This window comes from Gouania willdenowi, chromosome 22, assembly GCF_900634775.1.
Source record: "Gouania willdenowi chromosome 22, fGouWil2.1, whole genome shotgun sequence".
Taxonomy (NCBI): domain Eukaryota; kingdom Metazoa; phylum Chordata; class Actinopteri; order Blenniiformes; family Gobiesocidae; genus Gouania; species Gouania willdenowi.
The window spans coordinates 21033879-21061323 of NC_041065.1; the positions used below are offsets into that span (position 1 = coordinate 21033879).

General features: G+C 37.4%; 2 protein-coding genes across 2 annotated transcripts; both read left to right on the forward strand.

Moving 5' to 3' along the window:
- The first annotated feature begins 1510 nt into the window (after positions 1-1510).
- Positions 1511-17089, forward strand: lck (LCK proto-oncogene, Src family tyrosine kinase). The gene is made up of 13 exons (XM_028437817.1): positions 1511-1708; positions 3212-3324; positions 5696-5756; positions 6504-6594; positions 6980-7078; positions 7221-7324; positions 8219-8368; positions 8446-8598; positions 10761-10940; positions 13374-13450; positions 15497-15650; positions 16483-16614; positions 16691-17089. The coding sequence occupies exons 2-13, from the start codon at positions 3217-3219 to the stop codon at positions 16885-16887; spliced, it is 1506 nt and encodes a 501-aa protein (XP_028293618.1). The 5' UTR covers positions 1511-1708; positions 3212-3216; the 3' UTR covers positions 16888-17089.
- Positions 17090-18000: 911 nt separating this feature from the next.
- Positions 18001-27230, forward strand: LOC114456573 (probable histone deacetylase 1-B). Its single transcript, XM_028438433.1, has 14 exons — positions 18001-18147; positions 20152-20264; positions 20338-20455; positions 21108-21182; positions 21290-21428; positions 21512-21653; positions 21750-21842; positions 23294-23402; positions 23492-23632; positions 24311-24419; positions 24504-24637; positions 24732-24902; positions 26435-26486; positions 26567-27230. The coding sequence occupies exons 1-14, from the start codon at positions 18096-18098 to the stop codon at positions 26592-26594; spliced, it is 1476 nt and encodes a 491-aa protein (XP_028294234.1). The 5' UTR covers positions 18001-18095; the 3' UTR covers positions 26595-27230.
- The last annotated feature ends 215 nt before the right edge of the window (positions 27231-27445 follow it).

Below are 27445 nucleotides of genomic sequence, written 5' to 3' on the forward strand. Positions count from 1 at the left end.
CCACAGCTTCAAAGATGGTGTTCTAACAGTTTTTTTTTTTCATCCAACCACATACCACCACCACATTATTTCTGTGCTTCTCCATAAAGCAGAAAATTGTTCACATTTAATTGAGCTCCTCTGACTTCCACCAACCTAACACCCCTCCCCCTTGTAAACTCACTCTCACATAACAAAACCACTGATTATGTATATGCCTTTATTGGTATTGACTCAGACCGCAACCAACTAAAATACATACAGATACATTATTAATCTATTCTTTCCAGTACAAGACAATAGAATCCTAATAAAAATAAATCAAATAGCAATATAATGAACATTAAAAAAATAAATAAATAAATAAATAAATAAATAAACAGATGTAGTTGTGTTTAAGGGGTTTTTGCACTCATATCAAATTGCTTCATCATCCTTACATTTTATTGAGAGTTTGGAAGGTTTCAGCATAGAAAGTTCATTTGTGTTTTATAACACTGATTAAGCTGTTGCATCAAATCTAAAGTCACAAAATGTCTCTGATAGTGAAGGAGACAGTGTGTGTATGGGGGGATATTATTCCCAGGATTATAATCATCAAAGAAAAAATAGTTGATAGTGAAAACCTCGTAAATATAAATATAACGTATATGTGGAAGTGCAAACTAGGGCACAATAATCTTGAATTTGTTTCTATTTCCACCAACAATGTGTGGCCTACCAGTCCATAATAATAAACCCTTGCATTAATTAACATATTAAAGTCAATATATCAAGACTTCTTCTCACACTTCTCTCTAAGTTCTAATGGAAAAAAGGTTTAACCCAGGTGGTTTTTATCATGAGTGTGACTCAATTTACGCTGTGGCAGTCTACTAAACATGTATGTCTTTGCACTTCCTGTGTGTGCTCTGAAGCAAACACCACAAAAGAGGAGATGCGGTCGGCAGCAAGAATTGTGTAAAATGCACTCGCGCTGGCTGTGAGAGTGCAAACGAACGCAGAGAATCACATGGCAGCTGAATACAAACACCATGAACAAATTACAAGCTCAGAAAGAAACTCTGTGAAATGTGTTTCTGTTGGTGGCACATTTGAGACGAGTTTAAGTTGAGAACACTGAATTTAAGGTCGGATCTATAAATACTTTACAGCTCACTAGTAGTATCAACCAGAGCTTGTTGTGTTGATGACATGAACTAAGAGCCCTGAAACCAAAAGACAGGAAACACTGCAGCCTTTTGTATATAGCACAGATGCTACAGCTCATTATTATTGTCTGTAGAAAAGCTAAGATTAGCTAAAGGTTGATCCATGTTCATCATCTAATATCAACCTCACACGCAGGTTAAAATCTCAATTTTGAGTGACATCGTTTGACCTCAGTTATAAATCTAAACATAAGCACTTTGCCGTCTACATCCGATTTTTAAAAATACACATCTGGAGTTTGTTCCACTTGATCGCTGACGCCCCTTTACCATGAATCATTGCTCATACACATGTGCACAGTAAGCACCTGTGACAGAGTGAGAGCAACCCTCAACCTTTCAACGGCAGGAAGCTTTACGGGTTGTTCTCCTCCACTCCTCAGATGTGTGTGTTTGTGTGCGTGTGTGTGCAGACTCACGTCATACTACAAGTAGCTTTGTAGACAAAGGAATAAATGAGGTTTTCAATGGCTGAACCTGGTTTCTCACATCCCTGAAGACGGTTTGTTATTCATCGGGTGAGTTTTAAAATTTTTGATGAAGTTTCGGGCAACAAATATTTGAGTGATTGTTGATGTTTTAACATGTATTGATTTATGTTTTACTTTAAACTAGAGACATTCGATATTAGCTTTTTACTGATATCCGATATTGTCACAACACTAAATTTCCAATTTCCAATATCAACCGATATCGATATACACATGGCCTCCTCCCCCTATCTATTCTTAGGTCACATGATATAAATCTCCATGGAAATAACGGGTCAAGCCCACTTTAAATGTGATGCATAAAAATAAATATAGATAAATAAATAAAAACCGATACCGCTATTGGCCGATATTAAATTTTATAGCTAAAGTCGGCTGATAATATCAGCAGTTGGATAATTTTGCCTATATCTACTTTAATCTGATCAAATCGCTTTACATTCTTTTCAACAACTGCCTAATGAAGACTCCTGAGGATGAGGAAAGGTCCATCCATCCATCCATCCATCCATCCATCCATCATCCGTCCATTCATAGGAATCTATTTCGTTTGCCTTTAAATGGGCTGAAAGAATTGGAAAATAAAAGGATAGTCCTCCAAATAGCATCCACAGTCACCCTAATCGATATACATGTGCAGTTTTATTTTGATATTTTCTTTTGTGTATTGTATATATTGCATTCTAACCATCTACACCTAATATTTTTCAAACGACAACTTCCCGAAAAGTTTGAAATAACAACGGGAAGCTCCTAAGTGGAAAATGTTGACTTGTATGTCCCTAAAATTGGGTCAGTAGGCGTAGATCAACAAGAGGATGTCATTGCATAAAAACTAAAAAGAGTTTCTTCGTATCCCAGTCAGTCCTCATGTGTTTCAAGTGCAGCAAAGACCTCAGATTTTTCTCACGGCTCTAATCTTTTGGGATGGCGCTGTGATTAACCCACTGACCTTGATCCATGAGAGCTCAGAAAGCTTGAGAAAGATTGTTCATTGAACTGTGCAGCACAGAGCACGTATAGACGTTGGATTATACCTGATTAACGTCAGTGCAGTGAAAGGACTGCTAATCAAATGTGAAGCAGAAGTGGAGAGTGTGGTTGGACCAGAGGTTTCCTCGTGCAATGTTATTACACATTTTGTGTGTGCATATTGAAGCCAAAATGCTATTTTGGGTTGCTTGAACTTAGTTTATATTTGCCTCTTTGTAGACAACATAAAACACAAGCATTAGGTCCTAATGCACACATTACTGTGTACGTCAGTCAAATGAACTTGATAAATAAATCAAATAAATACATGTATTTAGACTGCAGGATAAATCCAGAGAACAGGAGAAAACACACACTCAGTAAGGAAAGGTCAATAGTGAGGAGATACAAACCATTCCAACCAAGATGCAGCGCTGCCAACCAGTACTACAGATTATATACGATTAATTTAACACAAAACGTAATAAAATGAACAAAGTCGACAATTTTCTTCATGCCAAAGCTTTGAAAAATCTGTGTCTGATTTTCACATTTCAGAAAAGATGGGTTGTAACTGCAGCTCAGACTATTCAGACAGTGAATGGATTGAAAACTTGGATGAAATGTGTGAACACTGCAACTGCCAAATACCTCTTCAGTCAAGCAATCCGGTGAGTCTATGTTTCTACACTACACCACATTGTATGAATCCTTTTCTGCTCATAAGGTGTGATAATTATGTCTGTTTATCTGTTTATTTGGATCTCCATTAGCTTTGACTAGAGCCATTGTTACTCTTCCTGTCCACACCCAATACAATTGACTCACTAGTGCAATACACAATTACATATAACACATCACACAACAAAGCAAACAAACAATAACTAAAACAATTTACAAAACAAAACAAAAAAAACATTCATGCAGTCGGACCTAGTTCCAATTAACAATCAGATGATTGGTTATTTAGCAATATACACCTACAATACATCAATATACATTTACAGTTATTTATCAACACACATATACATTTATAGATCACATAAAACTAATCAAACTTACCCTAATTAATTGTATTCAGTAGCTTTTAATATTAGGCACCTAGAGCTGTTTTGTCAATAAATGTTCTTTCAGTATTTTTTTAAAATCTAAATTTGTTATTTTCTTGAATAATTTGTCTTGGAAGAACATTCCATGTCACCATGGCCTTGTACATCACATTACTTTTCAGTTTATTAGTCTTTGCTTTAGGTAGAGTGAATCTACCTTCTGTAGCATGCCTTGTTTTATATACACGTTCATCAGAACTAAAAGAAATAAAACCCTTGGCTGTCAAGTTGCGGAAATTTTCCTAATAAAAACAAGTAGTGAGTCTGTTCCTTACCTTTAACCATGAAAGACAGTTACGAATGCATTTGATTTATACTGGTTTGATATGGACAACGCAGTATATAGACATCGTGCTGCCTTATTCTTTGTGTATGTGTGATGTGGCAGCGCACGACCACACCTCTGAGCAATAATCCAAGTGTGATAAAACCAAACTATTGATGACACTTCCCCAAACAGGGTTCCTCCAAATGCAATGCTATTTGTTTTAGCAATATTAAGAGCTAATTTATTGATGGTTATCCATTTCACTACTGTTTGAAGCTCCCGATTTAAAACACTACTAAGTTCAGATATTGTGGGTTTTGCTATGTATATTGTTGAATCATCAGCATACATCAAAACTTTAGCATTCTTTAAGGTCAATGGTTGGTCATTAGTAAATATTGAATAAAGCAATGGACCAAGACTACTTCCCTGTGGGACTCCACAATCCATCTTTTACTTCATACAATCTTCCATTAAATAAGACTAATACTGCACTGTTTGTTGTCAATTTCTTGCAGCCACTCATCAGTGATTTGAGTGAGAACTGTGACAGTGGAGTGCTCAAATCAATAGTTGAAAAATAGTGCTGTATCTGTTTAAAAGCAATTTTTCTCCACGATTTTACTCCAAGCAGGAAGCAGGCTCATTGGTCTGCTGTTAAAACCACACAATGATGAAGCAGGATTCTTGGATTTTTGCAGTTTTCCATGCCTGAGGAAAGACACATTCCCTTATACTTAAATCAAATATATGACAGAGTGGGGTAGCATTTAAGTTTGCTACCATTCTATGTAGTTTCATGTCTTTATTATTGACTCCAGCTGGCTTATCCTTACATCCCAATAATAATGTTTCTACCTGACTAACCGTAACTGTAGTAAATCTGAACTCACAATTTTTGCCTGCCATAATTGTATCTTCTATAGGGGAATGTGATTGTGAATTATTTACTTGGCTCATCTCATCCCTAAGTTTATTTACCTTGTTTATGAAATAGTTATTAAGGTGATTCGCAATCTCCAAAGGCTTAGTTAAATACCTTCTGATTCTAGAAATTATAGAGTAACTTTAGATTTTATGCCCATTATATTATTTAAAGTATTCCATATTTTCTTACTGTCGTGCGCCTTTTATCGTTAAAGTTAACATATTGAATTTGCTTTTTCTTTATGTTCAACTTGGTTTCATAATTCCGTAGCATACAATAAATGTGCCTTTCTGATTCAGAATTAGAGCTAATTGCAATTTTCTTTGCATTATCTCTCTGTTCCATGCATTCATTTAACCCTGTTTCATAATGTATGAACACAGGCGTCTTTTGTTAGATAATCAAAATTTTATGGCCCTTGTGACTCTAAGGGAAGTGAAATTAAATGGCAGTCCTGTATTGTTTGTTTCTTCTTTGAGCCTGATGTGCCATTAGATAAGAATCAAAGGAGAAAGCCATCTGTGTGCTGCATGGGAACATTGACACTTTTCACCTGGAAGGAAACCCCAAACTGCCTGCACGACAAATGGAAAACTGTGAAAGATTTGAGCAGGAATTAGACATTTGATAGTTTCTCTCTTCACCAGAGCAGTCCTATACGTTTGTGCTTTGGTTCTTTTGCTGCCTGCACAGGAAATCCAACACTAATCTTGTGGTTTTCTGTTTTCCGTCACCAGTACACAGAACAGCTGATTCCATACACAGCACCGCTTTCACCCCCTTCATCCCCACTGCCAGGTAACAAAACTGACCTCATTTGTGAGCATATGTGTGTGTGCATGCATGTGTGTACTAAATAGAGCTGGGCATCAATTTAGATTTCCCAAATTGATTTGAGTCATAACGGCCCGATGCGATTCACAATTCAATTCAAACTGCAACTTGCCGCACAATTAAAAATATTAACATTTACATCAAGAGTTGAGCCCACAGCACCGCATTACACACTGTAAAAAAGACTGATTATATGATCAATTTTTATGATTTCATGAATTGATATTAGGGCCTTTAAAGGAAAGTCAATTAAAATTGATTAATTTATTTGTTTAAACCCAGCCCTAGTACGATTGGCTTTATGGAATAAATGTGTGATATTCCTTATTTGAATAGAAAAGCTACAAAGGCCAATGATTGGCCAAGTACACGATTTAGCTGCTAAGTATCGGATTATACACTTTCTGTGAGCTTCCAGTTGCAACAATGGCATACAAAGGGATTCAGTCATTACACATTACAATTTTTTTTTTTTCACACAGAAGGTCTTTACCTTTTGTTCACTTGTCCGTACGGATATATGGAATTTGGTCCCAGAGTAAGAAAATGTGGACAATGATGTACTGTACTCCATGCACATAATACCACATAATACTCCTCCCTGTATGTGTCAGTAAGATATTTTACCCATGGGTTAGGGTTGTCAAACGTATATATAGAATAAGTATAGAAAAATTTTTTTTTGAGACTTTTGTTTTCCTTTTATTGCAGACAACGTTGTCGAAGCCATTTACAGCTACGCACCAACACATGATGGAGATCTGGGCTTCGAGAAAGGGGACAAGCTCAAGATCATCAACAAGTAAGCTTCACCATAACTAACCTCAGTAAAGAGTTAAACAGTTGTTCAAACAAAGACAACAGCCTCTTCAAACCTTAACAGTTTGCATCTTCCATGTTCATGAGTCACAGTTAGGGATTGTTGTGGTTCAATGATGTAGAGTAAGATTCCTGGAAAATGGCCAGTAACAATATTGACTATATTTTCTGTGAAGTACTGCATAGGATATTTGTCATTCTACTTGGCGTGATCTTCACTGAGCTTTTCTGCTGCCTCTGGGAGAAACCAGAGATGTTTTTCTGTAGGTGTAGCCTTTACAGTAAATCTCCACCAGTCGATACTGCTGAGACGTAACACAGGAATGTACAGTAACTAATGCTATTATCTTTGTCAATTTTACATACAGGGATGATCCAGAATGGTATCTGGCTGAGTCTCTCACCTCAGGCCAGCGAGGCTTCATCCCATACAACTTTGTCGCAATGACAACAATGGAGACAGAACCGTACGTCACACAGGAAACACAAGCCCCGGTTTCTCTTTGTTGCATCGAAAGGGACATCGTCTCATTCAGTGCAATGCTCCATGTTCCAGGAGGAGATTCAGTATTTTCAAAGAGTAAAGCAAGATTTGTTTCATTGCTGCAGGTGGTTCTTTAAAGATGTTTCTCGGAGTGAAGCCATGAGGATGCTTCTCGCTCCAGGGAACACACAGGGCTCCTTCCTGATCCGGGAGAGTGAGACAACCAAAGGTTCGATGATCTTTGAAACCTTTTGCCAACACTGATTTTTCTTATTCCCAAAAGACAAGACAACATGAGTCAGAAATGACCAGACAAGATGAAGCTGAAGTAAAAAAAAAGACAAGACAAGTGGCAAGACAATCCGAGATGAGAAAAGGGCGGACAAGATAAGATATGAGACATGATGAGACATAACAAGACAAAGCAAGATGAAACCATGAAGTGATGAAAGTTTTCTGGCAGCCAAGTCAGTTAGGTTCTAGCATCCTCCTAACTCCGAGAAAAGGATACGTAGTTATAGAAGGTAATAGAAAAATGAGGGTTCACATGTCCGTTAGTTTGAAGACCAAAAAGTCACAAATCTAAATATAAGAGCTAAAGCTACAAAGATTGAAATAATAAGTGTAGAAATAATATAGTGAGATGAGATAGTGTCATATGGTCTTTAGTGGGATGATGTAAGAATGAGGTCACGCTTGAGGTGTGACCATCCACAAAAGCTCTGTGTGAAGCTATTTGCTCAACCCGATTGCAACACAAAAGCTAATCTTATCATTGAGAAACATGGTGGCTTGATCATGTGATGGTTGCGTCACAATCAGAATAAATTTTGGTTTGGAAATATCCTTTTGAAAAGTTAAGAAAATAAGGTGTACAGTAGTCCATTTACTATTCTCTCACTTCTCTGCACAAAAATGATAGAAACCTAAAAGAGAAGCTGGTACTAATAGATTACAACAATCTGAGGCTCAGGCCTCTAGAAATAAAAATCAAGATATGTGGTACCAAGAGGTAAAATGAGTATCTTGATACTTCGGTGTATTTTAATTTGAAGTAAAAGGTCATGTCTCACATCTTTAAATGAACTCCAAGTCTGACCATCATGTTCTGCCATTACTCCAGGGTCGTACTCCTTATCTGTTAGAGATTTGGACCCCAATACTGGTGAGGGAGTGAAGCACTACAGGATTCGAAACTTGGACAGCGGTGGTTTCTACATTACTGCTAAAATCTCCTTCAGTTCCCTAAAGGAGCTTGTCCAACATCACTCAAGTAAGCCTAGCCAGCATAAGGTTGATCAACCATAATTGTTTTCTTTTTATCAAATTTTTCGGTGTGTTTTTTTCAAGGAGAAACAGACGGTTTGTGCACGAGGCTCATAAAACCGTGTAGGTCAAAGACTCCACAGAAGCCCTGGTGGCAGGATGAGTGGGAGATTCCCCGTGAATCCCTGCAGCTGAAACGCAGGCTGGGAGCCGGGCAGTTTGGAGAGGTCTGGATGGGTGAGCATGAGTTTCAATCTTTGTATATAAGAGCTGAGTTATTTAATCTAGAGCTGGCTTTGATTGTGCTTTGGCTGGGATTTATCTGCTCTGTGTACAAAAGCATTTCTTCAGCAAGCTACTAATTGTAGGTTCGTTCCAGCTGCTGAAGTGAAGTATAATTTCAGGTATTAAGCTTTTGCGCATGACTGCTCAAACTACATGAGTTTGCTTTTCAATGAGCTCATGTATCAAAGTAACTGTCTTTTAACATTGCTTGCATGGGTTTTCACGGCTGTTGTGGGGTATTAAGTTAAACATCAGGCAGGAGTTTTGATCCCAAGGGAATCAGTTCAAACATTTTGTGCTCCAATGCTTATTATTTTGTTGGAAAGGATACTGAGCTTTTTTTTCCATCTTTATTAGCCATAAAGTCACAAAGCAAACAAACCACAGCGCGAGACCAAAGAAAAACCAACCAAGAAACTTGCCCTAATTTCGCAGCCACTTTATTCATATTTTTTTTCTTGCATGTACAGAGCTCTGAATTAACTTTCAAAGGTCACTTGTCATGAGGGACTAAAGTATGGAATCCAATTATTGGCTGATGACAAGAGGGAAGCCTTGAGCTGACAAGGATTCATAGTCAACAAATGTCCACTTCTAAAACCAATTAAAGCTGATACAGCTTCCTCAGTTGTCAAAGTTTAAAAGGAATGTATTCTTAAAGTTCTCTTTGGCCCACCTCGCTCTGCTCCTCACTCAGACCCTCCCTATAACTAGCCAAGGGAAATCTGAATGCTTGTTTTTGTTTCCTTTTTAAACAGTGATTGAATGAGGAATTTAACAGTAATAATGACTGAAGAAATCATTGGTGGAGTAAATAAAACAGTAATCAGAAATGTTTATGGCATTGTAATGCTTTATGCATGAATTGAGTTGTTCAATGCACATCACAAAACTGTATGATTGTGGCTTTGGCAGACAGGATATAAGACACAGTGGCAAAGCAGCATCCTGTTTGCACTTGTCACACTCGCTTTTGCAATGTGTATTCAGTCACATTTTATGGTCGTCTGTTGATGAGCACAGCCTCCCTAACTCCTCAAAAGAGCATGTTTTTTTTACCATTCAAGATGTGCATGCAGTAGCTGCAACATTTATTTTGTTGTTGATGAGGTCATTCTTTCTGCTTGTGTTGGTTGAACTAATACTTTTCACTTTGTTGATTTAGACTCTGACTAAATAGAAGACACTTTACTTTATAAGTAAAGTACTTTCATGATGTGCTTGCAATTTGAGTCTATAATGTAAAGTCTTACCATCGATCTATAAAGCAAGGAATGTCTGTCTGTCTGTCTGTCTGTGTGTGTTCCACAAATATCTCTGTGGATCAGGATCAGACTGCCATGAGACTTTCAACATGGCTGCTGCTTGGTTCAAGGGTGTGCAAAGTCAGATTTGTTTGGACCGCAATAATGCTGTTAATAAATAATTTCATAAAAGTATTCCCCGCTGCGGAGCTACCAGTCACGTCATCAGTCCTACCTCTACAGAGATGATGTCATCAGTCCTACCTATACAGTGATGACGTCATCAGTCCTACCGCTATAAAAGCAAGGAATCTCTGTCTGTCTGTCTGTCTGTCTGTCTTCGTGTGTGTGTTCCTTAAATATTTCTGCGGATCAGGATCAGACTGACCTGAGAGTTTCAACATGGCTGCTGCTTGGTTCAAGAGTGTGTGACGTCAGATTTGTTTGGACTGCAATGATACCGTTAATAATTTATTTCATAAATGCTTTACAAATTCATGTGCATCTAAACTGACTGTTGTGGATTAATGACACTAAACTTGACCGAGTCTGTTCGGGTCTGACGAGATCCGGATCCACGAGGACAACAAACTGGAATCGGAATAGATGGGGTTCAACTCCCTACAGTGTCCTTGTAAAAAGCCAATATATATATATATAACACTATAGTTATCACTCTACACATTTCACAATAAACATAAATGTCTCTGACGTCCCACCTTCAAACACAACCTCATTCAGCCATCCATGAAAAAGCTACTTAACCTCTCACTTTTCTATAGCTTTACATACTTCCTATGGTCACTGTACTGGTAGGATCAAACTAACAATTCAACTATTAAAAACCTCCTGTGGTATGGTTTCATTCAGGTGTCTACAAAAATGAAAGAAACGTCGCGATCAAGAATCTGAAGATCGGCACGATGTCGGTGGAAGCCTTCTTGGCAGAGGCCAACCTGATGAAGAACCTGCAACATCCTCACCTTGTGCGCCTCTTGGCTGTGGTCACCCAGGAACCCATCTATATTGTCACGGAGTATATGGAAAATGGTACGTACAGCCTCTCCCATCTGTCATTCATACATGTGGTATTGTTGGTGGACAGTGGGTAAAATCAGTTTTTACTCCTATAATATAATGCAATTGTTAGCATTCGCTGCTGTTAAAGATTTTCAGCATAATGCTTCACATTATGAAACTACCTCAAACATCTCAGGGAATTTCCACTCAGCAAAGTCTCATTTTTATACCTTTAATCTTAGTCAGAATGAACTATGTCCAAACCTGCCCAATGACTTTCTTCATCTCCTGTCCATGAAACTGTGAGCTGTACAGACATCACTGCCACACCTGGAGTGAAGACAAAGAACCAGCAAGGCTGTAGATTTTCAGGATTAAACATGTTGATCTGTCGTTGGACTCGGAGTAAAAGCAGAAGTTTGAACAAAAGATTTGGCCGCCCTCAGAGCTTCAATATCTGTTCCCGGCTCATTATGTGTTCACATCTTTTCAGCCTCAGTGAATCTGCAGAATGACCCAAAGGCCCAATGGTCTCAAACCACAGATGGTTTTTTTCCTCACACTTATCATTTGATATATGTGAAGGTGATTGTATACGTGTCTTTATCACCTGGTATTAGATGTGAAAAAAGAAGCTGCACTAACTTATGAGTCAAAGCATGGTACTCTGATAAAGCGGCATCTGATAAGCTATTTTCAGCATCTCGTCTTGTTTCCAACCAAACATAAACTTTTGCTTCTTTTTTTGGCCATTCGAGATGGTTACAGTGTTTACACATCAAGAGGAAATCTCCACTGGTTATTTTAGGATGATGGATGTTAAAATAAGAGCAGATGAATTGTTGTGCAAAGCAACCCCTGATGACGCCTGGCTCTTTTCCAGGGAACGGATTACACGCATTTATCAACACATGAACTGCCATCGACCCACATGGCGTACAGTGGTATAGTGTGTTAGTTCTCCGTCTGAACTATGGATTTAACATATGTCCATGAATCAATAACATAAGAAATGCATTGAAATGTCAGAAGATTAGCATTTGCACAATATTAAGATGAACATGTCATTCATAGGCAGATAAAACTGCATTAGCTGTAATTTAACTTCTAAAGCATTTTCCCCCATTCATTACTCTAAGAAGGACAACAACAAATTACAAAGAGGATCACTGTGACAAACACAACAGCAGCTTTGCAGTTCAACTGAATGCATCGCCTTTGTATGGAGCCCTGTGATTGGCCCGTAAACCACCAGCAGTGACTTAACATGAGGCGGCCTCTTTGTCTGAAATCCACGTGTGAACGAGACACAATTGGCAGTGTTGTTGTTGGAAAAACGAAGGCATAGAGCATCCCCTCCTTTAGCTTTTCCGCTTCTTTCTTAATTTTACTTTCACCGTCGTAAACAATGATGGAAAAGAACAGGCGTGTCATGCCAGCTTCCCTTTGTGACCTTGACAAAAAGCGTTCCTCTGGCTCTCAGACTTCAAACAGGCATCTGCAGCCTTATGCACGAGAGCAGGTCCCTTTTGTTTTTTCCAAATACGGCCATTTTTCTTAAACCATTTCCTTTGACTGACTTGTTATTTGATTGGAGTATTGTTTTCATTGCCAACACTAAGCTGTCAGACACTATATCAACATGACTGATGCATGGTGCACTTCCTCATACTGTTGTGTTCCCTAGACCTACACTGCTATTCTGGTTCATCCCAGATTATAACTGTTGGGAGTCATGAGGAAAAAGGAAAAAGGGGTGTGGAATTCATCATTCCTTGAGGCAAATCCTGTTTTCACTTTTGTTTTCCAAAAACATCAGCTGTGTTTTTTTGTTGTAAATTTAACAAAAAGTAGGACAGCATGATAACCCAGACTGTTTTTATCTAGTGTTTTTCCACCACACTTTGTAAATTACATTATGTGATTATCCTCTTTAATGGGAATAATGGATACCTGTCAATCATTCCCATAATATCTGTTGGTTGACATAACACATAGCGTGACTCTGGAGTCAAAGGATTTTGACTTGATTATATCTCAGAAACATGAGCCACAGCTTACGACAGTGGTTTATTTGATTCTTATAACCTACATTTATTTATAAGAACGTTAGAGAGGCAGATGGGGCATGGGACTCGGCTTTGGTGGACCCTAATGGCTCATGGGGCCCTATGCAATTGTACAGTCCGCATATAGCCAGAAGAGTCAATGGACAAATGGCATCAGATACTGTAGATATGAGGGTGAACATTAGGCTGTCTTACAATCGATCTACTGATGGTTGGATTTGTGTCTGCTTCTGTTGACGTGTGTGAGTTTGTGAATAATGGGTAACAGTAACAAACTATGTAACACAATGATGAGACAATATAAAAATGTAATGTTTCCTCTGTGTTAATGTTTCTCTACTGAGTTAATAAAACACGTTGGCACGTTTTGATAACATGTCCTTTCTTCCCACAGGTAGCCTTGTGGATTATCTGAAAACAACAGAGGGAGGCAAATTGCCCATGACCACCCTGATAAACATGGCGTACCAGGCAAGCCATAACTATACTCCCTTTATGTCCCCACTCACATCCCTCCCTCACCTAGAGTCACTTTCATTTATTCTCCCACTTTGTCCTCTCTCAGCATGATCCCAATGAGAAGAAAAGATATCTAATGAGACCCAAGTTCATCCCTAAGCTCATTACAAAAACAGACCTGTCCTAAGTGTGTTTGTGCAGACGTTTGTTACAAGACACTGTAGTGGTTTGTTGTCTACAAGGGGACAATTGTTCTTTTCTGCCAAATACATTCAACCACTGTTGCCTGTGCAGCTCAAATCCCTGAAAAGGCCAAAGATTGATCTGAGAGCGAAAAATGGCAAAATACACACTGCAGCACTTTCTGTTGCCTGTGGCGATTTAAAGCAGGATCGACTTAAGATAAGAATGTGTCTCATAATGTTATGGCAACTGTGTGTAAAGTCGATCTGTGGGAATAGAAAACTTCAGCCACATAAAGACAAACAGACCGTGTTTCAAAGCTGAACATGATCAAAGGCTTTTCTTTGTAAAAGGCCAATGACAGAATTAAGCATATTGCACACAAGAGAGCTTTCGAGCTGTCGTCAAGTCCTTTTGACTGCGTTCAAATTAAGTCTTAGCTTCGTGTGATAAGCCATTTACCCTCAAGGGATAATTTACCTCTCTTTTGTTAAACCAACCCACGTCTGTCTGCAGGTGTGCAAAGTGGATTCCCTTTGAAATATCACAAAGTAATTATTCCCAGATTGATTAAAAAGTAGTTAGAAACTAACTGTCATTGCTGGAGGTGGTTGTCATGGCGACGTGGTAGCTTATGAAACACACAAACTGATTTCACGGACATCTCAGGCCTCTTACAAGCCTCGAGGTTCAGTGGCACCTGAGTGACAGATTCTCAAACCTGCTGCAAACTGGATTGTTGACACATGGATTCTACAACATTTCTGCAGCAGTTTCCTTGTTCACTTCTGTAGCTGAGGGCAGCTTCCCTACAAGGAAGTTCATCGGTTGAAGTGCATCAGGGAGGAAAAAAAAATGTGAAAGGAACTTACAATGAATAAGAGATAAACTCTGAAAATATCTGTTCATCTGTCCAACAGGAAATATATGCACAAATGTTCCCCTCCTGCAGGACAGTGAGTCAGAAAAAGATTAGAAATTACTAAAGTAAAACGATCTCAACTGAGTGCATGGATCTAACTTTGATTTTCGAGTCAAAATACTAAGAACGAGAGAATTAAAGTATTACAAACTTAACACATCTTGCTCAAAAAGGTGGTGACAGGACAAACCATTATTTTAAAAAAAAAGAAATACTAGTCTCATATGTAATTATAAAATAATGACACTTTTATGTACATTAACAAAGTTCAGGATAGGTGTGGGCATTTGATTTTGTCCGGCAGGAATTTTGGTCATGGATTGTATAGGTTACAAGCTTAAACTACTTGGGATTAATTTGAAATTTGGACTTTGTCAATGACATGACATAATAAAAGCTATTTAAAGTGCATAAAATTGTGCATAATCTGATCTTTAACAAACTAAGACACACACACACACACACCTAATAAATACATTTAATATAATGTAAAGTATTCGAGTTGTATAAAACTTTAATTAAAATCTGAATTTTAATAAAATCTTTATCACAATAAATGTAAAATATTTTTCGATCCTTCCGATTCATCATATATCTTAAATTGAAATAATAATAATAATAATAATAATAATAATAATAATAATAATAATAATAATAAGCTAAATTAAATATTGGCAGACTACCAAACAAGTTTCACTTAAAATCTTTAAAATACATGTGAACCAATAACCATAGTGGAGTCAAGTCCAATTAAACCTTTGAACCATATGTGTCTTGCAGTCAAACAAATTACAGAATAAAACAACATATACATTAAAAATGTTATATTGCACACTTTTTTTTAGATTGTTTTATGTTCATTGCTGAGTTTCAGGATGTTTGCTTCACTTTAACGAGCCAAAGAAGACGAAATGCTTCCTAAGCTCTAAGTAATCGTGTTGCTCCCCCTGCAGGTGGCTGACGGTATGTCATTCATTGAAGAGAAAAACTATATTCACAGAGACGTCAGAGCTGCAAACATTCTGGTTTCACTGGAGCTCGTCTGTAAAATAGCTGACTTTGGGCTCGCAAGACTCATTGAAGACAGTGAATACACCGCCAGAGAGGGTAGGTTTTAATGCCCGTTTTTTTATGATGGGGAGACCGGAAGTCGTTCTTTTCAAAACAAGAGCACATATATGAGAACGCTGCTGTTTTTCTGGCACCAAAATGTATGAATATTCTCTATATTTTCCCTGCTGTCGAAAAATATTTTTCGAATCGGCAAAACAAGATGCATTAAACCATTTTCTGTGCAAAATCCCCTTCCACTCCCACTTCGGTGCACTACTGCATTATTATTATTATTATTATTATTATTATTATTATTATTATTATTATCTTATGTTATCCTATTTAGTTTTGCACATATTAGTATCTAATTACTGTTTATATTTTTTCTAGTTGATTGTTATTATTTAATGTTTACTTTGTTAGAGAGAGCACAGTTCACCAAGTCAAATTCCTTGTGTGTGTATAACATACATGCCATTAAAGTTGATTCTGATATATATATAAAAAATTTTTTAAAACAGCTGGGAACATATAGAGATAATTCGTATTCATAAAAACCGCAGCATTCTCATACATGTGCTCTTATTTTGAAAATAACTTCCGGTCTCACCACAATGAAAAACTGGCTTTTTTGTTTCTGTCCTCTGGTATTTCTTTTCTTTCTTTCTTTTTTTTTTTTAAACAAAAAATTGAAAATCAACCGATTTTTAAATGTTTGCTTATCCCTTCTTGACCCTGATAAAGAATTTTTTTTCTATTTGAAAACAAAAATCAAATAACCAATCGTTTTTTGTTTTCGATATCCTTTTCTAAATTAGAATTCAGTAAAAGTGACATAATTTACATGAGAGACTTTGAGAAATACAGTTTATTTCTTGGTTCTTAGGTGCAAAGTTTCCCATCAAGTGGACGGCTCCTGAAGCCATCAACTATGGAACCTTCTCCATCAAATCTGACGTGTGGTCATTTGGGATTCTCCTCTCAGAAATAGTGACATATGGACGTATTCCTTATCCAGGTAATAACTTTATTCACAACCATACCAATATTTGTGATACATTGTAGTTGATGGAAGTGTCTGATTTGTTGCTCAGGGATGTCCAACCCAGAGGTGATCCAGAACTTGGAGCAAGGCTACAGAATGCCAAAGCCTGACAATTGTCCAGATGGGCTTTATAATATCATGACTGTGTGTTGGAGGGAAAACCCAGAGGACAGACCCACTTTTGAGTACCTAAGGTGTGTTTTGGATGACTTCTTCACCGCCACAGAGAGACAGTACCAGGAGTAGAGAAGTTCAGATGCAGAAACTCTTTAACGTGTGAACATTGTTTCCATATTTGGAGTTGCTTCTCAAAATGTTTTGTTTTTTTTTTTTTTCTTTAATTTGAAGTACTGAAAAAATCTCCATCCACCCTCCATTAGATAATGATATTCTTCCTGTGACCTGTAAATCTGAACCACATCCAGCTTGTGGCGCTAAAGAAGCAGCTGGTGCACATTATTGTTATTTTAATATAGTCAGTTGTTTCTTCTTTGTGTCACCTCCGCTGTAATAAAGGTTTTTGTATAGGAGCTGTGCTTTTTGTCACATTACCATATGAATACTGAACATCAGAAAGCCATGTCTAACTATTATCAACACCACACAACATGTAACCATTCCAATCAAATGTATTTATATTTACTCAGTGGTTTTAAATGCTTTCGTTCCTCTATCTCTGAAAAAAAAAAACATTTAAACAGTGGATACATTGCGGTGGTTTATTTGGACTATTTGTTTGTGGCTCCTGAATTTAGGCCTCTTGACCCCAAGCAAGTGGATATTAATAATTTTCTGTCTGGCCTATCATTGAAGAATGACATGTGTTTTATTTTTTTATTTAACACATTTTAAGACCTCATGCCATGTAAGACTCCATTAAATTTAGAAGGGGATCCGATTCAATATACTGATTCTAGATCATTTAAAAAAATTAATAAATAAATACTCTCATCATGGGTGAAATTTTGAAAATTCATATCTCGGTTTGTAATTGCTCAATACTTATGAAATTTGACTCAGTTATGTTGGGTTGGTTCCTCAATAACTTACCAAGATTCATCCAGATCAGATTGATGAAAAAAAGGGGTGTGTCATACATTCGACCTACTGTATCATTATCATTGGAGATATACGATGATCAGGATCAGTGATCCAGAGAATTGCAAATATCTATTATTATTATTATTAGATTAGATTAACTAGAGTAATATTCCTTTTTTTGTATTGACAACCTTTGCCAAATAAAGGACAAGGGTATCCTTTTGAAATAAAGCTGTATACCAACAACAAAGCGCATGCGCACTTGGGACTCAAGCTGTGTTACTTCAGTTTCTGCCCTGTCGCCTCCCAGTGGTTCCTGGTGGTATTGCAACCAGCGAAGCGCCCTCCTTCCCTCCTCTCCTGCGGTGTGTGTGCGTGCGCGCGCTCGGGGAAAGCGATCAAATAGGGCTAAAATGGCGCTCACTTCCCAAGGAACAAAGAAAAAAGTTTGCTACTACTATGACGGTAAGTGCCCGCCGTGTTTGCAAGCAGAGCTCCAGCTTTGCTCGGTGAGCACAATGATGTGCGTCTGCGCTTGAATGATCAGTTACGGTCGGATAGCTGAGTCTTTGCTAACCTGGCTCGTTAGCTTGTCTCGGCTAGTAGCATCAGCTACAGCGGCTTTTACATCGCGCCACATGCGGACACTCATATTTCCTCTACACTTCTCACAAACTCACCGGTTTCTGTTAATTTACGGAACTGAGAATTTAATGCTGTTTATGAGCACTTAATGTAGACTTATCACCGGGGCAGCAGCTAGCAGGCTAACAATGGCAAACTACCACTTCATCGTCGCTCCAATTAGTTAACAATGAGCTGCGACGGATTAGTCTGCTAAATCCACATCCTGCCTTTTAATCACTAATTACAGCTTAGAAACACATGTTGTTACTTGCAACACATGCAGGAAATGTAAAAGTAAAGTTTAGGAAGACTTACACGACTAAAGCACATAAGTCATACTTTCTTCACCTGCTTACTTGATTTTACCTCTCTTGTTTTATAACTGCAAAACAGTGGCTTCTTTTTATTATCACCATTATATGTTTTTATCATGACATACAACAGAGTAACCATTTTTAACAGTGTGTATTTTAATGCATGCACTTATGGTACCTTATTCATGGAGGGACTACTGTACTATGGGTACAACTTCCTGTGAGAAAGGAAATGTAGATGTTAGCCGATAGCTCACAATAATGGTTCGAGATGTTTAATTTTAGCTTTTTGCCAATATTTTTCAACACTAAGTTTGTAATATTAACCGATACCAATACATACACAGTCAGACCCCCTCCCACAACTGGATTTTAGGCCACATAATGTACATCTCCATGTAATATAACAGGTTCTCGCTACCATAGGCCACTCTATGCATATGCAGCGCCCCTCATTGGCCAGTTTAGGTCACGTGATAGGTGCACTACGTGACTTAAAGTTGTCAGTTGTATTTTAGCTCATTTATTTTTAGGTACCCTGCTAACCCTTTTATTTTAGCCCTAACCCAGGAAATACCCTAAAATATTTATTTTTGGCGGTATATGTTTTTAAAGGTGGAATTTGCCGTGTTAAATATGTTAAAATGAAAAAAAATTACATGTCAAAAGTGTGACTTGAACCCACGTTAGCAGAAGGAAGAATCCTTGAGTGCGACGCCATCCAGACACGGTGAAAACACAGGCACATTATGTTTATGTAGAAAAGGTCCAGAAATGTACCCATAGTTGGGGGCTATGGTTTTGTTTACCATATATTTAGACACTTTCGAGAAGATAATGTATAGGGATGTCCCGATACAACTTTTTCATTTCCGATATGATACCGATATTGCAGCCTTGCGTATCTGCCGATACCGATTGATCTGATTTCAGCATGAATCATATATTTTATTTTATTTATTTTTTTCCTCTCTCTCTTTTTTTTTTTTAAATAAAAAAAGAATTACTTATTTTTTGGTATGACTTTACTCAAACAGAGAACAATAGTCAGCAACAGTCGGTATGAGAAAAACTGACCCGTTTATTATTAACCAATTGGTTACATACATTTTAACCGTCAACATAATATCTACAGTATTCTACAATTGAATAAGATTTAAAAAAGGAAAATCTGGAAATTTGAAGCCGATGTTAGTTTTCAGGCTAATATCGGATCGGGGCACCCCTAATAATGTATTTGAGTAACTTGATTTAGTAACTTGAAAAAGGACCATTCATTTTTTATTTAAAACATCAGCACATATCGGGTTTCCATTATCGGTGGAAAAACTAATAATGATGTTGAGCGATATTACATTTTATGGGTAAAATCGTTTGTATGATGCCCTTGTGTAAATGTGAGAATTAAAGAAGTCACGAGTGCAACTTCAGCTCCAGCCTGTCACTTTTTAAGTATAAGATTCATCATTACTTTCATGAGTTTTGTTAGTTTGCATTTCTAAAAAGTCTTATTTTGTTGTTTTGGTAGGTGATGTTGGAAACTACTACTACGGCCAGGGCCATCCCATGAAGCCCCATCGTATTCGCATGACGCACAACCTATTGCTCAACTATGGACTCTACAGAAAGATGGAAATATACGTATGTAAAATGACAAGAAAGTTTAAAAACAAGCTTGTTTGTTTTTTTTATCAAGTGTGATTTCCCCTTTAAGCGTCCACACAAAGCCAGTGGGGAGGAGATGACCAAGTACCACAGTGATGATTACATCAAATTTCTGCGTTCCATTCGACCAGACAACATGTCGGAGTACAGCAAGCAAATGCAGAGATGTAAGATAACGGTTTTAGTAGTTGTGCCATAGTTTTCTCAGTGTTTGAATTGATGGACAACCTACTTTGTATGGAGAAACAAACCTGCCAAAATTAAAAGTGAACTAGTAACTAAATAAATATGTAAAATGACAAAAAGGAAAATTAAATAAAAATATAAAAATGTAAGTGGAAAAAATTCCAAAATTGAATATAGATTGATAAATAGAAGTGTAAATAAAAAAGAAAATACACTTTTTTTTTTAACTTTTATTAATTTAATAATTTATTTATATATATATATATATATATATATAGAATATTTTTTGTTTTTATTTTATTCTTTGGCAGGCAGTAAAACAGACATACTGGAAAAATACAAGTAAAAAATTAAATACATTTATTTTTATATGTATAAATTAAAAGATTAAATGAATAAAAGTTAAAAACAATTTATTTTCTTTTTTTTTTGCATTTATTTATTTAAGGATGATTTTACATTATAAGTTTTGTAATTTTTTCAAATTATATTTATTGTGGGTTTTTTTCTTTTCAGTTTTCCTTTTTCACGTTTATTTATTCGTTTAATTTTAGCAGGTTTGGTCCTCAATAGCTTTGGTCCTCACACCTCAGCTGACTGATTTTCTTTATGTTTCACATTCATTCTTTGCAGTCAATGTGGGCGAGGACTGTCCCGTGTTCGACGGCCTGTTTGAGTTCTGCCAGCTCTCAGGAGGGGGATCTGTGGGTGAGTCGTCTAAATGAATTTTTCTGATCGAGACCATAATCTTACCATCGTTGCTCCAGCCTGTCGTCTAGCACATTTGTTCATCCTCGTCTCTGTGCTTTGCTCAGCTGGTGCTGTGAAGCTGAACAAACAGCAGACGGATATCGCCATCAACTGGGCAGGAGGCCTGCATCACGCCAAGAAGTCCGAAGCCTCAGGGTTTTGCTACGTCAACGACATCGTGCTGGCTATCCTGGAGTTACTAAAGTACGTTGAGCGATTCGGTTGAACGGCTCACCTGTAGGCCTGTGAGAATGAGGAGACTAATCTTATTTCCTGCGTCTGCTCAGGTACCATCAGAGAGTTTTGTACATTGACATCGACATCCATCATGGAGACGGCGTTGAAGAGGCGTTCTACACCACAGACCGTGTGATGACTGTGTCCTTTCACAAATATGGAGAATACTTCCCTGGCACTGGGGACCTCCGTGTATGTTATTAATGGGAATTAAACTGGTTTAAAATTTTCAGCCAATTCCAACTGACTCTCCAAAAAAGCAGTGAGTTGACATGTTTATCTGTGCAGGACATTGGTGCTGGGAAGGGAAAATATTACGCTGTGAATTACCCACTGAGAGACGGGATCGATGATGAGTCGTATGAAGCCATATTCAAGCCGGTGAGTAAATGTAAATAAATGAAACTAGTGTTTGGATTGTAGAGTCTGAATCCTGGAGATGTCATATAGGGCGACCATATTTTGATTTCCAAAAAGAAAAGGAGACTTGGGCCAACCTCGTCATACTCAAAGTATTCGACATTTTCTTGAATATACCTTGTAACAGCAAAATACAGTAAAATAAATAAGTTATTGTCATAAGGCTTAAAAAAAAAAGTGAAATCAGTGATGACTAAAGTCCACCATCTTTATTATGCACTTTAAAAATCTGTCCTTCAAAAATCTCATATATACCTTCTTAAAATCTTTCAATCATTGAAACAATGAGAAACATTGCTTCCGAGTAAGTAAAACGATTAAAAAAACTTGGGGCTTACGGAACAGTAAATAATCATTAAATATTCACTTAAAAAAATAACCTTTTCATTTAAATCCACTGTTATTTGGTCTCTTTTACTCTCTTTCTCTTAGACTTTGGTCCTCTTTCTCTTTTGTGTGACAATTTCATCAAAACAAACTGGCATCTTTAATTATTCTGTCACAAATGAGCAAAATCTTCATAATGAACAGCATTGGCTTTAAAGAGCAACTCCTGAGCTTTCAGAAACTGGTAGAATTTCTCAGATAGAGCAAATATTAGCTGAGTTACGGTCTTTTAAATTAACATTTTCCTGAAGATGCGTTCAGGGTCCCTGGGAAACTCGGGTAATTTAATCAATTTGTAAAATATCCCTAGACAGCCCAGAGAAGACGTTAAGAGGACATGTTTGGGTAAAACTGGACGTATGATCACCGTATGTCACATGTCAAACTCAAGGACCAGGGACCGAATCCGGCCTGCAGGTGGAAGTAAAAATGATGAGTCATTGTGTATATTACCAAATAATGTAGTTGTGGATATCTCAGTAGGGTTGCAAAAAAGTGTAAAATATCTGGCAAATTTCCACGGGAACTTCAGTTCAGGAATTTTGTCAATATAAAAAAAAAAAAAAAAAAGCTTTTCATGGGAATTATTTATTGAAATTAAAAAGAAATTGGGTGTAATTTTAAATCACTATCACAGCCACACAAATATTGGCATTCATGCAAAATACTACACTTTAAAAAAAAAAAAAAAAACATAACATTTCAACAGATTTATTTGGAAGTAGAACTTTTACAAGTACTCAATTTGTCACAAATTCAATGAAACTCTACAATATTTACAGGGGTTCAGTTTTTCCGTGCTTGTATTAACACGATGGAAGTCATTTTTATTCTCAAATTGTTGAGAGATACCTCATTTTTCTAAAATCCTGCTTTCCCCAAATTAAATAAATATAGTCCCTACCTGTCACCTATTGCTTGAATATTGTCGGAGCCTCATGTGCGGGCCAAACATTCGTATTTGGCCCCTGAACTAAAATGAGTTCGACACCCCTGCCCTGTGTCATGGTTGCTTGTTTTTGTAGATCATGGCGAAGGTGATGGAGATGTACCAGCCCAGCGCTGTGGTCCTTCAGTGTGGAGCCGATTCTCTGTCAGGAGACAGACTCGGCTGCTTCAACCTCACCATCAAAGGTGGCTGATTAAATCTCTCTGTCTGCAACGTCACTGTTTGATAACGTCTTTAACCCATACGCTAAATGTTTGTCTCTGCGTGTGCTCAGGACATGCCAAGTGTGTGGAATACATGAAGAGCTTCAACCTGCCGCTGCTCATGCTGGGCGGGGGCGGCTACACCATCCGTAACGTGGCGCGTTGTTGGACGTACGAGACCGCCGTGGCTCTGGATAGCTCCATCCCCAACGGTACGCAATTTGAATCATTTTCAAACTACTTTCATTCACTATTGTCATTGTAAAAAATAATATCTAATGTGCGTTATAGGTTAACCATACCAGTAGTGATGCTGGTCAGTGGATGTTTGCCTAAAACTTTTTCTTGAAAAGTATTAACTGACTTAATATGTTATGGTTTCATTTAATTAGACAACTTTTTTTAGGAAATGTATTTTGAAATGTGCTTTGATTTCCTGACATGTTTCAACTGCCAACTGTCAGTCTTCCTCAGAGGCATCTACTGATCACTTTCATGTGTCCTCATGAGTTCTTTTTGGGGGCGTGGCCAACTTGTTCTCTCAGGCTAAACGTTGTTTGACTAAATGAAACCTTAACATATTATTAAAACAAGACAAAATAAACTTGCTGGAATCATTGAGACTGACTTATTTAATTAAGTTTGCTGTGTATGTTTTTATTGATTATGTTATTGAGACGCATCTGAAAAAAAAAAAACACCTGCTTTGTCAAGACCTCTGAGGAGTGTTAACGTGCTCATAATTTTCTGGTTTTACTTGTTCTAAGTGAATATTTCTTATGAAACCAGTCTGCCATTTGTGCAAAGTTGAATTCAAAAGTAGTTTTAAAGTTGTGTAGAGCAAAGTGGATAATCTTTGAATTTAAAATAAGCTTTTTTTTCATCAATAGAGTTGCCCTACAACGATTACTTTGAATATTTTGGACCTGACTTCAAGCTGCACATCAGCCCCTCCAACATGACCAATCAGAACACCAACGACTACCTGGAAAAGATCAAGTAAGTCCATGAAACCACATAACTTTAAAGTTTTAATATTTAATCACAGGCTGATGTAATACATCCTGATTTATTTGCCTACAGGCAGCGTTTGTTTGAAAACCTGCGAATGCTGCCTCACGCCCCCGGAGTTCAGATGCAGGCCATCCCAGAGGACGCTGTGCAGGAGGACAGTGGAGACGAAGAGGAGGAGGAGGATCCCAACAAGCGTATCTCCAGTAAGTGTTTCTCTCATAAGGATGAGATTCAGACGATCAATCATTTGGCTTTTACCTACACCTCCATATAACATGATCTTCTCACACCGTTCAGTCCGCGCTCATGACAAGAGGATAGCGTGTGAGGAGGAGTTCTCCGACTCAGAGGATGAAGGTGAAGGAGGTCGCAGAAACGCAGCCAGCTTTACGAAAGTCAAGCGAGCGAAGACCGAAGGGGAGAAGGAGGGTGAAGAAAAGGAGAAGAAAGGTGAAGAGGAGACAAAAGGTAAAATCTCCCATGGTTTTTATATATCAGAACTATGTATATTATTAGTCCCATTGCATTTATGGCTCTGAATGTGTACTAACCTCACAACAATTAAAACATTGCAATTGTATAAATGAATATTAATGCTTCAAAAATAAGTCAATTAAAAATATGAAAACATTTATTTAGCGTTGACATTCTAACAATGCCCAGTATAAAATAAAATAAAAAATGTTTGACTTGACCTCATTCATACATTACATACAAGGTCCCCAAGGTCACGAACAATGATAGAGAGGAGGAGGACAACACAGATGAGAATACACAAAAAAGGACTGTTCAACTCAAGAATGTTTGACCAGAGAGACATGTAAACCCATGTAAATTTGCGATGGTAAAACAGGGGACGGGACCCGGATAAGCAAACTGCTTCTCTCGTCTCCTTTTTCGGCATGTACAAAAAAGAAAAAGAAAAAAATGAAAAAAAAAGTGAATGTAACCATGTCGGAAATAAACTGAATAAATAAATAAATAAAAAATTAAATTAAATTAAATTCCTGAAAAAGTTACGCAATTTGAAAAACCAATTTTCCAGTCTGGAAAAGTCATGGAATAATTTAACTGTTTTGGAAATACAGCCTGTTTTATTTTAATGTTTAAAATCCAATCTTCGCTATTACTATGGGATGTTAATGAAGTCCCTTAACCCTAACACATTGTTTGTACATCGCTTTTACTAAATGTGTCTGCAAATTAAATTTGTAATCTCATAATTAAACATGGTAGCACTTAGCTAGTCGTTGTTTAACGTTACATTCAATAGCTGATGCATCGTTATTTTTGAAAAAATATAGCAAAATGGATGTCGAAGGCAATTGCGCCATTGTACGATGGATAAGTGATAGACACAACTTGCGTTCCCTGTGCCATATTTTTACTACTAACCGTGGCACATTGTCAGACCTCTGTTATACTAGTACATGGTAATGTACTAGTGATGGTCTTAAATAGATCTTAGTGGTTCAAAACTGTCATGTAAATTTGGTACAATATTTTTGGAAAAGTTTTGAAAAATCATTGCGCAAAAAGTATGGGAGTAAATAATAATGTACAGACCTATAATATGTTTTCTCATTAAAACACAAAGTGCATTTAAGTCACACAGCGTGTGCATCTCCAAGACGCACATACGCTCTGTGTGCTTTGATTGCAGCGTGCATCATTTCTTTAATCCCATCCAAGTAATGATTTTTATAATGGAGACCAAGTATCGTTGTGATGTAGTAAAGAGGATCTCTGTGAAATGTGTGGTCCGTGTTGACCGAGGGTTACTCTGCTCAGAAGATGCTTTAGTGCTCTGATGTATTGAAAAACAGCCGCTCCGTGTGTCCAGACAAGTTATTCCATTTACAGAAAAGCTTGCTCGCTGACCGCTGTGTTTACTCGCGTGAACACAACGTCCTGTTTCGGTGACGAGTGTTTTCGCTACATCACTAATCGGCACACAGAATGGAGTTGGTCCAAATCTGTACCATTGAATGTGTTTACAGAAGTAAAGGAAGAAGAGAATGTGGCAGAGGAGGAGAAGATGGACACATCCAAGTGAGAATGCACAGCACACGCATTGACCAGGACACGACCTGATGGCAGCTTTAATCATGCGTTTACTTTGGCTCCTTTAGGCCTAAAGAGGAGTCTAAAACACCCTGAGGAGCTTCTGTCCTGGCTGGCTTAAACAAGTGATGAGCACAGCCTGAGATCACCCGCTGCAGGAATCAGTGAGAGACACCATGAATAAGGGACTGAGATCAAACATCAAGTTTTTTTTGTCACTTCTCAAATTTGCTGTTCATGGACTGAAGTGTTTTTACTATTTCTATTGTACTTGTATTATGTTGAACCTTTTTTATGCTATATGTACTTTGTTTTTTCTTTCCTTTTGCCCACTTTTCTATATCTGATGGATTTAATTTATTTAAATCATAGATATTTTTGGCTACTGTTTTTGTCTTTCAGCCCCACTGTTGTTTGGTGCCTTTTAAAGAAGTAGTCGGAGCATGTTTGTACATTAGGTGCTTACTCTGTAATATACAGTCGGTGAGAAGGTTGCATTTTATGAAGTAGTTTTTCAGTGTAAGTTCAATCTTCTTTTTAAGGCTAATGTTTAGTTTGCGTCCTTTACAGCAACGTATCTGACAGATGTTGGAGGCTTTTGCTTTTAGCCTCAGGTCCGTCTGTAAATAGGACTTGAGTAGCTGATGTATGGTTTGATTTGTTGTATATATTTGTATTCTGCCTAAAACGAGTAAAAGTGTTTGATTAAAATTGTTTGGGAATGTCTCTAAACCATTGTTTCAACGCTTTTTAAAAAAAGCCATTTCTCATTTAATGGGTAATTGATAAGTTCATCAAACATTAGAACATTACAGTACAACTCAGCATTTGCAACCGTAATGTGTTATTGTCTTGAAGTATTAAATCACCCTGCTCACTAATGTCAAAGGACTTTTAAATATTTAATGTTATGCAGCAGTGTACCCCTAAAACCAGATTAAATGGAT

Coding starts and splice junctions, on each gene's coding strand:
- lck (XM_028437817.1), top strand. CDS start 3,217: ATGGGTTGTAACTGCAGCTCAGACTATTCAGACAGTGAATGGATTGAA. Junction 5,757..6,503: donor CCCTTCATCCCCACTGCCAG/GTAACAAAACTG, acceptor CTTTTATTGCAG/ACAACGTTGTCGAAGCCATT. Junction 7,079..7,220: donor ACAACAATGGAGACAGAACC/GTACGTCACACA, acceptor TCATTGCTGCAG/GTGGTTCTTTAAAGATGTTT.
- LOC114456573 (XM_028438433.1), top strand. CDS start 18,096: ATGGCGCTCACTTCCCAAGGAACAAAGAAAAAAGTTTGCTACTACTAT. Junction 21,843..23,293: donor ATGAAGCCATATTCAAGCCG/GTGAGTAAATGT, acceptor TTGTTTTTGTAG/ATCATGGCGAAGGTGATGGA. Junction 26,487..26,566: donor GAGAAGATGGACACATCCAA/GTGAGAATGCAC, acceptor TGGCTCCTTTAG/GCCTAAAGAGGAGTCTAAAA.